The sequence below is a fragment of the Diabrotica virgifera genome, chromosome 2 (assembly GCF_917563875.1).
Source record: "Diabrotica virgifera virgifera chromosome 2, PGI_DIABVI_V3a".
Lineage (NCBI taxonomy): Eukaryota > Metazoa > Arthropoda > Insecta > Coleoptera > Chrysomelidae > Diabrotica > Diabrotica virgifera.
In genome coordinates, this window is record NC_065444.1 from 160,662,966 (window position 1) to 160,680,787 (window position 17,822).

The following is a 17,822-nucleotide window of genomic DNA, read 5'->3' on the forward strand; positions in this document are numbered from 1 at the left end:
CTCCAACACCAAATTGTTCTATTGTTCAGTAAAAAGTGACCACCAATTTGACCGTCCGCTTGGGGGGGGGGATGGGGGAAAAGTCGGTAAATTAGTAGTTTTTTTAGGCTTTTCGTCAATATTTGTAAAACTATTCTTTAGCGTAAACAATGTTCTATACATAAAATTTCAAACAAAAAAGGTCCTATACATAATTGTTATAAAAAAAAAAATTAATAACCATTTTCAATTTCGTTGCAAAACGAAAATACAGCCGAACCATATTCCAGTCCAATCAGAGAGTGCTGCAAGGACCTCTACCGGTTTCGAAACTTATTAGTCTCTCATCAGGAGGCACATATGCTGCTCTCCCCGATCCAACCAAAACAAACCCCAGCGTGCAGTCCCGAATTGCAACGAACGAAATGGCATAGATGCCCTAGCGGCAACTGCTAGCAAAAGACTAAGTTTTCACTCTAATGGCATATAACATATCCCACCAGAATGAAAACAATGGGAACCTTCTCTGGTTACACCTCCGAGGCTTCTACAATTTGCATCCGTATGGCTTGCAAATTGTAGAAGCCTCGGAGGTGTAACCAGAGAAGGTTCCCATTGTTTTCATTCTGGTGGGATATGTTATATGCCATTAGAGTGAAAACTTAGTCAATTGTTATAAAATCTACGGTTCCAGAGTTACGGAGGGTGAAATGATAATATTTTTGATACTTTTTATATATTTTGGGCAATTTATAATATTATTACTGATGAAAGAAATTCTCTTTAACAAGTTTGTGTTTCGTAAATAGAATTTGCTATTTCAGTGGCCGATAGTCTGCTAGTGATAAGCCCTTGAAGAAACGTCAATCTCACCACCCAAAATCATCATCAATTGCCCAAATAATATAAAAAAAAGTATCAAAAACCTCCACTTTTCACCCTCCGTAACTCTGGAACTTTTGAGTTTAGGTATAACAATTATGTATGGGGCCTATTTTTTTTTAATTTTATGTAGAATGTAAGGTTATTAATGTATTGATTTATTTATTTATGAACTGTTACGCGAATTGACTTTTAATTATTATGAAATAAATAAAAGACTTACTTCAAATTTTTTAATTTAAAACAATTACAATTTTACACTTAATTTTAAAACAATATCTAATTTATTTTACACTGTCTTACTTATTTAATTTATTTACAAATATTAGTTATCTAATTTAAAAATACATACATTTCAATAACCGATCGCGACGTTACGATAATTCACGCAATGATAAAATATTAACTGCCCCTAAAAAATAAAATTGGTGCATTTTATACTGATACGCCCATGATCTCGAAAACGGTAGAAAAGTCTGGAACGGTAAAACTGGTTTCACGGAACTCCCTCTAACCTTCGCGAGTTTTCTGACGCCGGCTGTTTTGATATCTTAAAACTCCTTAATGAACCTCCGGCAGTAAGTACATAGTGGTAGAAAACTTCTCACTTGATGTTAATCAGTTGGTTCAGGCAATTCCTTAATGGAATCGATTTTTCCTTTATCCACGGCCACTCCTTCTTTACTGACTGTATGACCTAAATAATTGATTTTACTTTGAAATAGCTGGCATTTCTTGGGGTTTAACATTAACTGGGCAGCTTTATGTCGACTAAAAACGTTTTCTAAATTCTTCAGGTGGTCTTCAAATGTCTCCCTCAAAACGATTATGTCATCTAAATACACCAGGCATGTTTTCCAAGACAACCCTCTCAACACATTTTCCATAAGCCTCTAAAATGTCGCAGGAGCATTACAGAGTCCAAACGGCATAACGTTGAATTCCCATAATCCAGATCCTGTCGTGAAGGCCGTCTTCTCCTTGTCCACCGGATCCATTTCTACATTGTTCAACAAACGGTAGTCCACACAGAACCTCGTAGTTCCATCTTTATTTTTGACCAGGACCACCGGAGAGACCCATGGGCTCGTAGTAGGTTCTATCACCCCGTCTTTCTTCATTTCTTGAACAATCCTTTCAGCTTCCTCTCTCTTCGCCTGTGGTAATCGTCGAGCTGTTTGACGAATTGGCCTAGCGGTACCAGTGTCAATTTTATGTTTGACAACTTTCGTTCTTCCTGTCTTTCCTCCTTTCGGTACGATTCTCTTTTCGATACGAATAGGTCACGATATTGCCTAAGAAATTCGCTTAATTTCCTTTTCTCCATTTGATTTAGAGATTGGCCTGCAACTGCAACCATTTTGTCGAACTTGTCGTTGGAATTATCTGATGTTGTCGTCTGACGGATTATTGACCTCACGGGTACATAAGTTCCTACTTTTGTCTCCTTCTTGATGGTCACGGGGTAGTCATTGACATTAATCAATCTCACGGGAATTTCTTTAGCAGAAGTAACCAATTCCTTTCCAATTATGATTCCTCGGCCAACCTCCTCGTCGTGGTTCCATGGCTCCATCATAACAGGTGTTCCTTCTTCGACGATTCCCCCTAGCCGCGCTACGATGATCGTTTCACTCCTCGCAGGTACGACTGTATCTTCTTTAATGGCTACTAGCACAGTGCTGCCATCATGTGGATGAAGAAATACCTCCTCGTTGCCAACTTTGATTACCCTATTCTTAAAATCCAATTGAAATCCATGCAAATTCATTACGTCCATTCCTAATATAACATCTTCTTGGATGTCTGCAACTATGACAGTATGGACGAACTTTTCTGCTCAAATCCTTAATTGTATCTGGATTTCTCAGTGGGTATTGGCATTTTCACCTGTGGCAGTCCGCAGTCACAACCTCGTTGGTAAGAGCTTCTTACGACTGTTTATAACTGACGGTCGTATAATGGTTTTACCATTTATTTCTCCATCTATATATACACCATTTTCACGACATTTCAAACAAGCTATTAGTATGAGAGGGTCTTTGGAAAAGTTGCGGGTCGAAGCTGCCACCATAAGGCCGACCCGTTCTAGTTTTCCTGCTGGTGAGTTTCTTGATTGTTATTGTACCTAAGGTACTTACATGAACTCCGTAAGTGTCCCATTTCACCACAATTCCAGCACCTTATGGTCTTCGTTTTCTTGTATGAAATGTCTTTCATCATATTAAAAAACTGGTCAAGTTTGTCCTCATCCTGTTCCTCTTTTACAGTCCTAACTTTACTGTACCCACCAGAGGCTTGGGTAGCTGATTCGTATTCGAGGGCGGGGGACAAGACATCGACCAGCGTCTTGTGACGAGCTAATCGCAGTGTTTTTTGTATTTCATGATCACGAAGGCCATCAATGAATGTTTGAACAGCCAACTTTTCCATCATGTCTTCGGGAGCTGTTGGATATGCATATCGTACTAACCTGGCAATATCTACCTCGTATTCTTGAAGAGCTTCATCTTTCTTTTGTCTTCGATTTTTAAACTGCGACTGATAGACATGCTCTAAATGTTTGTGTTCGTATCGAAAATTCAGTCTCTTTTTGAGCTGTTCGAAGTCATCTGTCTCCTCTACGGCTATGGTCTAGAGGACATCCAAAGCGTCGCCTCGAAGAGCAATAGTGATGTTTACAGCCTTTTCTTTTTCGGACCATCCGTTCGCTCTGGCCGCTGATCCGAACTGTTTCATATAGTTGTTCCATGATGACTTTCCGTCGAAATTTGGCGCCTTAACACGAGCATGACTTACACTCCCTTCAACTATCGGCCGTGGCTCCAATTTGTATTTGGTTTCATCATCTTTAATGTCTTTTAAGATGGGTTCCATCCCTGTGTCTACTTTTTCCGTTTCCTTCATTTTCTTTTCTATTTCCTTGATCTTTTCTTCCAAAGTAGATTTTAGGGATGATATCTTGTCGTCAAAATCGGAGGTGACTTTAGAGATGCTAGCAGAAATCTCGTTAGTCATCTTGCTTTCAAGGGATGAAATATCACCCGAAACTTTCGAAATGTCACTAGAAACTTTATTTTCTAATGATGTTATATCCGCCGAAACTTTCACCAGATTTCATAGAGATTTCACCAGAAACATTTATCTCTAACGATGTAATGTCTCCGGAAACTTTGTTCTCTAACGATGTAATGTCTGTCGAAACTTTGTTCTCTAACGATGCAGTGTCTGTCGAAACTTGGGAGATTTCACCAGAAACCGTCGAAAATGACGAAATCACAGCAGTATGCTTGCCTTCAAACAAATAGGTTTCTGGATCTTGACCCTCTTCTTGCAGAGCGTTCTTTAGACGTTCGACTAGATCAGCCTTTTTCCCAGTAGTGTCCATGTCTCTCTCCTCTAACTCGTTGCGTAGCTCCTTAACGAGCAGATCAGTAATTTTCTGCTTATGCTGTGAAGACATGGTCTCACACTTTATTTATTACGATTTATATTTTATTTATTTTTAAAGATTCCACACTGTATTTAACGCGAAAGTTTATGTTGATTTTATTTATCTAAAATATCCCCACTGCTGATCACCATTTGTTAGGTTATTACTGTACTGATTTATTTATTTATGAACTGTTAACGCGAATTGACTTTTAATTATTATTAAATAAATAAAATGCTTACTTGAAATTGTTTAATTTAAAACAGTTTCAATTTAATACTTAATTTTAAAACAACATCTATTTTATTTTACACTGTCTAACTTATTTAATTTATTTACAAATATTAGTTATCTACTTTAAAAATGTATACATTTCAATAACCCGATCGCGACGTTACAATAATTCACGCGATGGTAAAATATTAACTTCCCCTAAAAAATAAAATTGATGCCTTTTATACTGATACGCCCATGATTTCGAAAACGGTAGAAAAGTCTGGAACGGTAAAACTGGTTTCACGGAACTCCCTCTAACCTTCGCGAGTTTTCTGACGCCGGCTGTTTTGATCGTAAACAACTATTGAGGGTCATTCAGTAATTTTCGTAACAAGAACATTTTTGTATAAAACATTGTTTACGCTAAATCATAGTTTTAGAAATATTGACGAAAAATGTAAAAAAAAAACTACTAATTTACCGAAATATCCCCCATCTCTTCCCCAAACCGGACGCTCAAAATGGTGTAACTTTTTACTGAACAATATGTCGACTATATAAAACAATTTGGTGTTGGAGGAAAACTTTTACTTTGGATGTCTGGATTAGGCCTTTTTTGGACCAATTATACCTCTGTAACTTTTGGAACTGTTTATTTTAGAAGGATTATGCATAGGGCCTTTTTTTATTTCAAATTTAATGTAGAAAATTTTTGTATAGAAGGTTGTTCATGCTAAGCCGCATAGTTTTAGAAATATTGACGAAAAACGTAAAAAACTACGAATTTACCAATTACTACCCACCCCCGCCCCCCAAATCCAACGCTAAAAATGGTGTAACTTTTTTCTGAACATTACGTGGACCATATAGAACAATTTGGTGTTGGAGGATAACTTTCACTTTAGATGTCTGGGTTATGCCATTATTTGGATCAACTGTATCATACTTCAATTATGGAACAGGTTAAAAAATTGGTCAGACCACTAAAACGTCACATGTATTTTGTACGTCAGAACATCCAATTGATTTGTCACCCTTTCATTAAACTCTCATGCAAAAATCAGGCTGCTATTTATCACCAAATGGGAATTATAATGAGTGGAACACGTAGAATACGTCAAATGACAGGAATTATGACAGGTGATAAATAGCAGTCTGATTTTTGGATGACAGTTTAATGAAAGGGTAACAAATCAATTGGAAGTTCTGTCGGACAAAATACATGTGACGTTTTCGTGGTCTGACCGTTCCAAATTTTTAACCTGTTCCACAATTAAAACTTCCCCTGTTCCAGTGTTCCCATATATCAAAGTTTGTCCGACTAGACACCCTTAAGCTATTAACAAATTTTCAGCTTGCTATTAACCCAGGAGTAGTCGCGCTCACTTCTGTAACGTGAATAGTCGCGTGTTAGGTTATATCTCAAAATACGAATTTAAATATGAATTTACAACAAATTTTTATTTTATAGTATTTTTATGTACTTGTTATGTTAGAAATATTATTTCTAACAATTATTAAAGCTAATTGGCTCTCCCCAAAGCCATAAATTCCACAAAAAGAAGAAGAATAAGAAGAAGAAAAAAATTCCTACGCATTACTACACTCTTCCTCAAGGCATTTACGAAATTTTTTCAAAATTGCAAAATTTTTCATCAAATTATCGCGAAAAAGGATAAAATGTGAGATTCTATCTAACGGCGCGACTACTCGAGGGTTAATCAACTTTTTTTTCATACACGGGATCCAGACCTATTCAATAGTGTAAGGATTTTAAAAATTTACAACTTTAATTTTCCAATAAAAGTGTTAAATAGAAAAATATACTTACATTGTTTAAAAACTTATCATGGTTATCAAGCTCTTGATCTATATACTGGATTAATCTAAAGATCACCTGTAGTAGCGTTGATATGAATAGGTTTTTGTGTATCTTAGTCCTATTGTTTTTTAATACCCTAAAAAAATAATTTAGATTATATTATGATTCAGTGAATTTGTACTCTACGAGCTCCCTAGTGGGAAAGTTTTGGGGTAGTTCTGATTTCTTTCATTATATATGGATTTTGGGCTGCTGAATCCGAATATGAAGTTTGTGGACAAAATTTATTGCCGGAACATTGAAAAAATCGCGAAAAAATCGAAAAATTTCAGCTTTTTTCCGCTTTTTTGCTCAAATCTCGAAAAGTATTAACTTTTAGTAAATGGTCTGATAACAGAATCTAAAGTACTTAAAATTATCTAAAAATATCACTATTTACTTTCTTCCTCAGACGAACCGTTCGGTCTAAAGTGCAAGTTGAAAATTGCCAATTTTTAACGGTCTCGGCAAAACTCACTTTCTACATTCCAAAAATTTAGTTTTTATTAGAATGCTGTCATTTGATAAATTTCTCCTAGTTTTCTGTACAAATAATAAATGTTAGTTCATAATATGAATATGGTATGTCTGTTCTCACAGTTTCCATGTATCCATTTCATCCTAAATTACCGAAAATGTCTCTGCTTTTCCCTTAGAACCACAGAAGATCAGGCACAGATGGAGTCACAGTTTCAGTTGGTGTGAACATTCCCTTCGGACCTTGATTTCTGATAAACTTTGAGGTTTTGTCCTTTCAAAATGTATTAGTTGAACAGCTCTCTGACGTCCATAAACCTCAGGTGCGGGTTTAGTTTTTAGCTGAGGAATGGATTGGTTAGGAGCTATTGGATGTTTTGGTGCAATACAAGAAATGCCACCCATGACGTAAAAAGTGTGGTATCCGTCGATTGTATGTACGTTAACCCTTTCTGTCCCAACGCTGCATATATACGTTTTTGAAAAAGTGGGTCTGTATTCCCAGCCGCCGTATATATACGTTCAAGGTGTTATAGTCTCAATTTACCAAAGCCAAAAATATGCGTTGCTTATAAAATTTTTGACTCATTGGTGTCCCAATGCCCTAGAGATATGTCCGAAAATGTTAGATTATTGTTCTCAAAGCCTCAAAATGTTGGCACGTAAGACAGGTCATGCGGACCTATTGCCGTATATATTTGTTCACATATTTTAGATATATGCTATATTGTAGCACTGGTGGCAACGCTTATAGGTAGCTGCTAGAAGGTGCAGCGTTTGTAGCCACAGAAATGACCAGAAAAAAAGAAGCGAATCGAGAAACATGTGTGCAAGATGCGAATTCGGCCTTTGCGTAGTGTCATGTTTTGAGGAGTACCACACAAGAGAAAACTTTTACTGTTAATTTACATTACATTATTTTTTTTAAGTTAGTTACATTTTTTCAAGTTGGTTTTTCTTTCTGATGTGTACTTAAAAAAAAACGTTTAAGTTGGTTAAAAAAAACTCATTAAAAAACATGTTTTGGTCATTTATTTGTTTATTTATATGCGACGTATATATAAGGCAATGGGACTCTAAGCATGAAAAAACCTTTGGCATTGAGGGACCAACATGCAAATTAAGGCCTGGCATAGAAAGGGTTAAAATCAGCGTTTTCGTACACCTGTTGTGTAAAGCACGGCTGGTCAATTGCTGACACTTCCAGATAAGCAACGCCCTTGCCCAAAGTCTTATAGCGGCGGTAAGGCCCAGATAGTTGGTCTCACCATTCCTTGCAGGGTTGGTCGTTTTCTCTACAAAAAGTACGGCCCAAGAAAATAGGTTGATGTAGTTTCCTCTTTGGGGTTTTGTTCATCCTATACAGAAACTGTTCGCCTGGAAGTGTCAGCATTCGCAGGCGATCCGCAGAAAATTGACCTGCCGTGCTTTACACAGCAGGTGTACGATAACGCTTATTTTAACGTACATACAATCGAGGAATACCACACTTTTCTCGTCATATGTGGCATTTCTTGTATTGCACCAAAACATGCAGTAGCTCCTAAACAATCCATTCCTCGGATAAAAAAGAAACCCGCGCCTGAGTCAGGGAGCTGTTCGACTAATCCATTTTAAAAGGACAAAACCTCAAGGTTTATCAGAAATCAAGATAACAGATCCGAAGGAAATGTTCACACCAACTGAAACTGTGACTCCATATGTGCCTGATCTTCTGTGGCTCTAAGGGAAAAGCAGAGATATTCCCGGCCTCTTAGGACGGAATGGACTCATGGAAGCAGTCACAAGAGACATACCATACCTATGAACTAACATTTATTATTTGTACAGAAAACTAGGAGAAATTTATCAAATGACAGCATTCTAATAAAAAATAATGTTTTGGAATGTAAAAAGTGGGTTTTACCGAGACCGTTAAAAATTGGCAATTTTCAACTTTCACTTTAGACCGAACGGTTCGTCTGAGAAAAAAAGTAAATAGTGACGCTTGTAGATAATTTTAAGTACTTTTATTTCTGTTAACAGACCATTTACTAAAAAATAATAGTTTTCGAGATTTAAGCAAAAAAGCGGAAAAAGCTGAAATTTTTCGTTTTTTCGCGATTTTTTCAATGTTCCGGCAAGAAATTTTGTCCGCAAACCTCATATTCGGATTCAGCATCCCAAAATCCATATATAATGAAAGAAATCAGAACTACCCCAAAACTTTCCTAGTAAAAACACAATTTTATTGAATCATTAGAATAAATTAGATTTAAGGGAACGTTATATAAATAATATTATAATCTAGAGTAAAACAAATTTTAGATATTTCCTTCTCAGAACGGTTCTAATTATTCTAGAAGGAAGTGTAAATACACGTTTGCAGAATTACAAATCAAGTAAAACGAGGATCTTAGAATTCCTACAACGATCCTACGAATGATGTAATTAAACACTATGAATTTCAAAATAAAATCCGTACCTCAGAACAAAAGTGTATTAAGTCACAAAATGTGAATTTTACAGGAGAGCGAAAATAAAAATTATTTTTAGTGTTTTGTAACATTTTCCATTTAATACATTAAATTTTATTTAGAAAATTCTTATAAATGTGAATAATGATCATTGTTCTTTTTACCACTAAAAGAAAATTTTTTGAAAATTACTGTTTGTGGAAAAAAATGGACTAACAGATTTTCGCTCTGAAAAATAAATTTTTGACTCTGACTTAATATTAATTTTGCTACCTATCCTATGGCAAAGACGGAGCTCTATTACGAAAAATATCATACCTATTTTACAAAATTAAGGAAATGTTTGGGTATAGAGAACTAAAAATATTATACTGACGTATTTGTAACAAAACCATTAATACGAGTACTAAAAAACTACTTAAAAAGTCGAATTAAAAAAAAAACAAAAATGGTTGTAACGCCATTGTATTTTTATTAATTAAAAAAAATAACATAACTTTTTGAAATACATAAAAAAATAATTGAAAACTTAACAAATGCAGGGCTACTGCCGCTATACTTATCAGTAATTTGAATTGTGTCTTTATGCACTAGAGTCTGAAAAAAATCGTGAATCCTCGCTGGAACCCACTTTAGCAGAAGATTATTGAATTTCTTAGTACTTATCGGATTTAAGGTGGGTATCTCTCAACGAAATCAGAGAATCTTCTGCAGATTGATTATTTCTTCTACCAACACTTGGGTTAAGTCTACACTCTTAAATTCCAAATCGAACTCTGTTTTAAAGTACAGAATCCCAGGATTTTCTTGTCTGAATTCTGAATTACATACCTGTGTACTGTTTGTGAAATCAGTTTTTTTATTATTCTCAGTTTTATTTTTATTTTGAAACGGCGATTCGCAGGAATTGCACAGTTTATTAAAGTCTTTAAAAATAGAAATTGTCATTTCATACACTTTGAAACATTTGTTTTTTCCGAAAATTTTAGCCAACTGTAACCAATAATATGAAATAGATAATAATTTGAAAATTAGGGCATTTTTAGCCTCTCGTTCTATAACTTAGTGTGTACTGTCCACCTCCATGTGCGTATGTGCTTGCAAAAGGAATTTGTGAGTGATTTCTTTTATATGTGGATATCTCGAAAGTGGATACAAGTAGCACATAATCATTTGTAAGTTCCGGTTTTGGGATGAGCAATTATTGGTCCAAATTACAATAGAGTGCTTTGAGGTAATGAATGAATGTATTGGACATTTCGAGGCACCATGAGGCCATTTCGTTTCCACCTCAACCAGCAATTGATTTATCCCACATTAGACAGGTCGCCTGTTTTTCCGTTGAATCATAAATTGTATAATTAAAACACCAGAGTTTTAGACTGTAAAAACTTTGAAGATCAGTTAGCTTTGGGCAAGGAAGACATTTTTGTAAATCTATCAGTAACACTTTTTGTCCAGGGCTATTGATGGACATCTCCTTGTTTATATGTTTCAACTTGTATCATCACTTGTAATGTTTCTCACTCAGCTTCAGACGATGAATGCCTTAGATTGATTAGAAATTCATCACATTTATCACAAGTGTCTTTTGAAGGAACAGCGAACGATAAATTAAATTCTGTATTAAAAATGTGATTGTAAAACCATTCTTTTTCTACTTCGTCCGAAGGAATTTTTTTCAAATATCATCATTCTTCTTTAAACATCCTAAACATTGTATAAATATTTTAGTGACCTCCTAAATATTTGTTCGCCGTCCTTCTTCGACTATGTGATTCTTCATATGGATAGGCCATTATATGCTCATGAATCCTATCCTTTACCTCATTCTTTACTTTATTTTTATATGGCTGCTTTCCTCTTTTGTCACATCTAAAACTCCACTTGTTTGCATTTGTTCAAGTGAACATCTAACGATAGATTGAGAAATATCTACTTAGAGTCTCTTTTCTTTAATGGTAAAAAAAATATTTCCAGTTACAATGGCTAGCTTGAGCACGTGTGGGTTCTCTTTTTCTTTTGATACACGTTTTTTCAAAATAAGAACAAAAGAACTGTCTTTTTGGATCTATGGCTGTCTCATGACTCCAAAATTGTCGGTGAATTTGTGCTCTCTGAGGCACAAACTTTAAAAGATTGTGGACTTAATGCTTTACCTGAATTGCATTATGTGGGACATATTACTTCTTGTTGGATGTAATATGGTTTTGCCCTAGGAAACGTATACACCACTTTGGATCTAATACATTTGAAGTGCAGAAGATACTGTTTTGCTCTAAGCGAAGTGTGGACTTAATACTGTTCATACAAGGCTATTTTGGCCAATTTCAGTCGGAACAGCGAATAAGAAACACCAGTGAATAGAGCGGAAAATTTTAAGCCTAGTGAGCTAAAAAAGTAGAAAACTGAAATTTTGGACTTAATACAGTTTTGCTCTGAGTTACGGAAATAAGTCTGGGAATAGGCGTTAGAGAAATGCAATTTGAAAAAACTCTGCTCTGTAAAGCCTGTCAAAATGTATGTATTGTGAATTAAATATATTGATACGATATTACCAATATTATTTATTCACAATAGTCCAGAGAAATAAGGATTTTTTCAGGACAATTAAATATCCAGGTAGCTGACTACTTTTTTAGTTATTGTAGACTCATGGTACAATAAAATTTATGGGAAATTTATTGTACCATGACTTAGTGCCATGCCACATTAGTGCGATGTCACATTATGCGTTTTGACCGGATGCGGTGGAAATGCATCCGTTTCCAACGCAGCCGGACCGACCTGTCACACTATGCGTTTAGTCTGGATGCGGTTAAAACGCATCCGGTCAAAACGCATAATGTGGCATCACACTTATGCGTTTTGACCGGACGCGTTTCCACCGCATCCAGTCAAAACGCATAGTGTGACAGGTCGGTCCGGTTGCGTTGGAAACGGATGCCTTTTGAGACATCTTACGCGCTTACAAAATGCACCAGACTAAACGCATAGTGTGACACGTCGGTCCGGTTGCGTTGGAAACGGATGATGTGACATCGCACTTATAGGGAGAAAGCCTACCTGTGTCCTGCCTAGAGTTCGCGTCCGTTTTTTAATTGTTAACCATTTAGTGCAAAAACGCGTTTTTTTTTCGATTTTTTGCACCCCATTAAAAAGCTAAAGAGTTGACATAAAATTACAAAATTTGGTATTTTAGAGCATTGAAAAAGCTTCAAAATGCCGATTTTTGAATGTTAAAAGTAAATTTGTTTCTTCGCAAATTGCAAACTAAATAAAAACCGATATTTTGTTAATAACTTTTACTAAATTTAACTTAGAACTTTAGAATTTCACCGAGAGTTGGGTATTGGGGCACTTTATACAGTGATGAAAGCGCTAATAACCGGCAAAATAGCGCAAAAGATGGAAAACATAATATATTGCGAAACAAAAAATAATGAAACTAGTGGAGGTGGAAATGATCGTTATTAACGTATAAATTAACATTACATTGCATAGTTTCCCACCTTTAGACGTCTGTGACAGGAGTATTTTATAAAATTCTACTGTCACAGTGACACTTGTCATATTACTCTGATACGTCTAAAGGTGGGAAACTATGTAATTTAATGTTAATTTATACGTTTATAACTATCATTTCCATCTCCACTAGTTTCATCTCTCTTTACTTCGCAAAATATTATGTTTTCCATCTTTTGCGATTTTTTGCCGGTTATTAGCGCGCCCATCACTGTATACTGAAGATATACTGAAAAAAAATATTTTTTGTTTATTTTCTTCGATTTTCCCAGAATTTTTGTCAGACATACAACTTTTTTCGTTACAAAATACAATTTATACATAAAAAAAATCAAAATTACCTTGCTATTTATCACCAGCATTTTTGTCTTTACATGTTTCGAAAGTTGGACTACGAAAACGTCCCATGAATTTTCTCGTACAGAACATGCAATTGATTTTTTACCCATTCAGTAAACTCTCATGTAAAAATATAGGCTTTGGCCAAATTTTAAATTCAGTCAGATTAAAAAATCGAAAATTTCGTTTATAGAATAGGTACATTGTCGCATGTAGGGGGGTTGTGCGCCACTGGCGACTGCCGTTCTCTTGGATTTATCTGCATTTATTAAATGTTGATTTTAACAATCTCATCGATGGATTTCCACAAACTTCTTTTTATATTTTACAACTTCTTTAAAACATTACAAAACGGCTATTTTAAAGAAAAAAATGCTCTACAAATTTTAATGTTCTACATAGTATATTGTTAATTTCTCTTTACTTGTTAGGTTGTTCAGTGAACAATAATTAGTAAGTCAGAAAAGTTGGAAAATGGTTTACTGACTTCAAGTTTATGTATATTTAAGAAGTTGCAAGCATTATTTTCTTTATGGAAAGTTTCGAGAGTGCTCGCGAAGGGTTGATGAGAGACACTAAAATAGGGCTTTTCATTCACAGTCATTTGTTTCGAGCTTCTGTCATAATACAACATATTATGTTGTATAATCCGTGTATATTAATATTATACACGGATTATACAATATTTGACAGAAGCTCGAAACAAATGACAATCGATGAGAAGCCCTATTGTAATGCAAGTTACAGGTAAATTATTGGTTTGATTGCGTAGTTCTGTGTAAAGAGTTTGTTGTTAAATAAAAAAACAAATAATTGACAAGTACTAAATAAAAAATTTCAACTTACGATTTTGGAAATACACACACCGACAAAATAAGCCGAACACCTTAAAATGAGACATGTTTGATGTCTCGAGTTTCCTAAACCTGTTGTCCGATTTGAGTGATTCTTTTAGTATGTTATAGCCTTATTATTTAAGAATATTGGTATAATAATATTGTTGCTATACAGGTTTTTTTTTATTGTTACAAACGCCATTTGTTTATTTCAAAATATAAACACTAAGCATTTTTGTTGAACAGAATTTGAAACATTAAGAGTGATCGCCCAGTGGCTATAACTCTATTGGTTGAATGTTTCTGGATATACATTGGTATGACTTATATCTATTTACTTCACTACTTAATCTAAACTTATTCTAAACTTTTACTTGTTGTCTATTTTCTATAGGGTAAATCCAGTGGACTACGAATATTTAGTCTGTTGTTTTGTACACTGTTGTCAAGGAGACCGATTACAAGATTGTTGGATTGCACTTCAAGACGCTTTAGATATTTATCACTACACTGCGCGATCACTTGTTTCACTGTAGGAATTTTTAGATCACTGTAGATGACCTGGTTTGAGATAAACCAAGGGGCAGTCGTTATAGTTCTTAATGTCTTTGACTGGAATCGTTCTAGGATCTCAATGTTGCTGTCAGATGATGTACCCAGAGTTGTACGCCGTATGCCCAAATAGGCTTTATGATGGAACTGTAGATCAGGAGTTTATTTTTTAATGATAGAGGTGAGTTACTTCCAAGTAGCCAGTAGTGTTTTTTAAGTACAATTCCTAGTGGTTTACGTTTATTCCAGATATGTGTTTTCCAAGTTAGCCTCGTGTCTAGATGTAATCCCAAGTACTTGGAACTATCTTTTTTTGGTATTAAGTGGTTGTTGTAATATATTGATGGTGTGTCACCGTGGCATTTTGTAAAAGTTACATTGGCTGATTTTTCATCGTTTACTTTTATTCTCCATCTACAAGCCCACTTATGTGTTTTGTGTAATCTTGCTTGTAATGTGCGAGTCGCAATTTCGGGATTTTTGTCTTTTACCATAATTGCAGTGTCATCTGCAAATGTAGCTGTTAGGTGATGGTCATCGGTTGGAAAGTCAGCTGTAAACAAGTTATAAAGTATGGGACCAAGTATACTTCCTTGGGGCACACCAGCTTTTATAAGATGAATATCTGTTATAAAGTTATCATATCTTCTTTGGAAGTGCCTTTCTTCAAGATAAGATTTGAGCAAGATGTAGAGTGGATGAGATAGGTTTTTCTTTAGTTTATAAAGCAATCCGGGGTGCCAAACCTTGTCAAAAGCTTGACTAATATCCAGGAATACAGCATTGTAATAGCTCTTTTCCTGAAATGTAGTTTGTATCATATCAACGACTCTGTGCACTTGTTCAATGGTCGAATGTTTAAGGCGAAATCCAAATTGATGCTATACAGGTAAATATCATTTTATACCGGGTGTAGCAATCATACTGTGTTTTTTTCTTAAAGTTTGGAACACCCTGTGGAATATTCTAGCATATATCGGATATTGAAATTAAAACTCAACCATAGCCTTAGGCTTTCTTAACATTTTCTTTTTTGATTCATTTGCGTATGTTGGAAAATAAAAAAGGTTTGTGTTTAACAACTGGCCATGTTTTTCACCAATAAATCCTCATAGTAGGGGACGAAAGTATGCAAAATTTGCAGTTACTCGAGCGTTATGGGGACCTATTGAATTGGAAGAGTGTGTGCTAAAACCAAAAAAAGTTAAGGTAAGTTTTCCATGAAGTGTGGGACTCTCCATTTTTTAATTTAATTTTCCATTTCCACCAATGTTTTTTTCCGATTATAGCGTCATCTATCCATAATTGGAAACAATGTTGCGAATAAAAGTTGCTTATCTTTACGTCAAGACTCACCCATTTTCTTACGCCCCGCTCAAATCGTCAGATTTTTGAAATATACACTATTTTGATTGTACTTAACTTACCTTATCTTAATCTGACGATTTCGAGTTTTTCTAAGAATAGATTTTTTTTTGGTCCCCCCTTAATGGATTCCCCGGAGTTAAGAACCAATATATGGTAGAGGTACATTTTCAGGGTACAAGGTTTCTCCCCATGTGATAATCTGACGCGCTCGAGTAACTTAAAAAATCCCCCGCTTGGCCTCCCCTACCATCATTATCTGCTTAGTTTAATAAACAAGCCTAAAGTAATTCAATAGATGTATTAAATAAATAAATTAATAAGTGATGTCACAATGGCGACCTCCCGTGGATTTCAGCTGAACTAGCTTCGAGGGGGTTTTAATGTCAAAAGCTGAGCGCTCATGCATTGTAATATTCAGTATTTATTTTTGCATGCTTTTTTACAAATTTCATATACAACATCGACGAAAAATGAACATCTGATCCAAAAACTGCAAAATACACGTATTCAATATTTTTGAAAAATCTATCGAATGGCACCAAACACGAGTCCCCACGGAGGTGGGGATGGGGGATTTAATTTAAAATCTTAAATAGAAGCCCCCAATTTTTCTGCAGATTTGGATTGTATACGTAAGAATAAGCAACTTTTATTCGACACATTTTTTCGAATTATGGATAGATCGCGCTATAATCGGAAAAAACGATTGTTTCAAATGGAAAATTAAATTAAAAAATGAAAAGTCCCCCACTATATGGAAAACTTAACTTAACCTTTTTCTGGTTTTAGCACGTACTCTTCACAATCCAATAGGTCCCCATAACGCTCGAGTAACTGCAAATTTAGCATACTTTTCTCCCCTACTATGAGAATTTTTATTGATGAAAAACGTGGATAGCTGTTAACGCACATAACTTTTTTATTGTCGCACATAATTAAATGAGTCGAAAAGGAGAATGTTAAGAAAGCCTAACTCTACAATCGAGTTTTAATTTTAATATTTTACATATGCTAAAATATTCCACAGGGTGTTCCAAACTTTAAGAAAAAACACAGTATAATTGTTACACCCGGTATAAAATGATATTTACCTTTCTAGCAACATTATTAACACAACAATATTCTTATATAATAAGGCTATAATATACTAGAAGAATCACTCAAATCGGACTACTGGTTTAGGAAATTCGATAAATCAAACATGTCCCATTTTAAGGTGTTCGGCTAATTTTGCCGGTATGTGCATTTGTTATAGAAATTGCAACAAGGCCGATACGTTACGTTACGTTAAATCAAGAGTATCTTTTAGTACTAGAATACCTGACAAATTAATAATTCCATGTAAAAAATGCTTGGGCAGCCAAAGTCCGAAAATTGAGTTTTTAAGCTTTTTTGGGTTATGACTGAAAATTATTCTCTAAAATCTTCTCTTTCCAACGATATATAATACATTATAGTAGAAAATATCCATGGTTACAAAATTAATTGTTTTTTGAACGTCTGCACTCAACTTACCGTGTATCGGTGAACGGCGTAACCAAGATGGGTAACTACTGGAGGGTATGGAATACCATCAATTTAAGCTCAAAGTACATCCCCATAGGGAGGCTAGAACCCTAAAATCCCACTGGTTGCTCCACTCTACCGGTAGCTTTCATTATTAGTCCATGAACCGAAGGTTTTCATCTCGCAATTTTCACAGAATGGACCGATTTTCTTGAAAATTTCAGATTAAGTAGTGGATAGTCCAAAGATCAAAATATATATCATGCTGGAAGGCGCTTTTACAACGGGGATGGTTGCCACCCCATCTAGGGGGCAGAAATTTCTTATTATACACTGTGTTGCAAAATTAACCGGACACCTTAAAAATGGGTCATTTTTGATGTCTCAATATT

At 35.1% G+C, this 17,822-nt stretch overlaps 1 protein-coding gene across 2 annotated transcripts in view; it reads right to left on the reverse strand.

Moving 5' to 3' along the window:
- LOC114327758 (PDF receptor-like) overlaps positions 1-17,822 on the reverse strand; it is a 1,644,969-nt gene that overhangs the window by 405,982 nt on the left and 1,221,165 nt on the right. For both annotated transcript variants that reach the window (XM_050642878.1, XM_050642879.1), the window contains exon 8: positions 6,342-6,468. In XM_050642878.1, the coding sequence (XP_050498835.1) occupies positions 6,342-6,468 (127 nt within the window). The remainder of the gene's footprint in view (positions 1-6,341; positions 6,469-17,822) is intronic.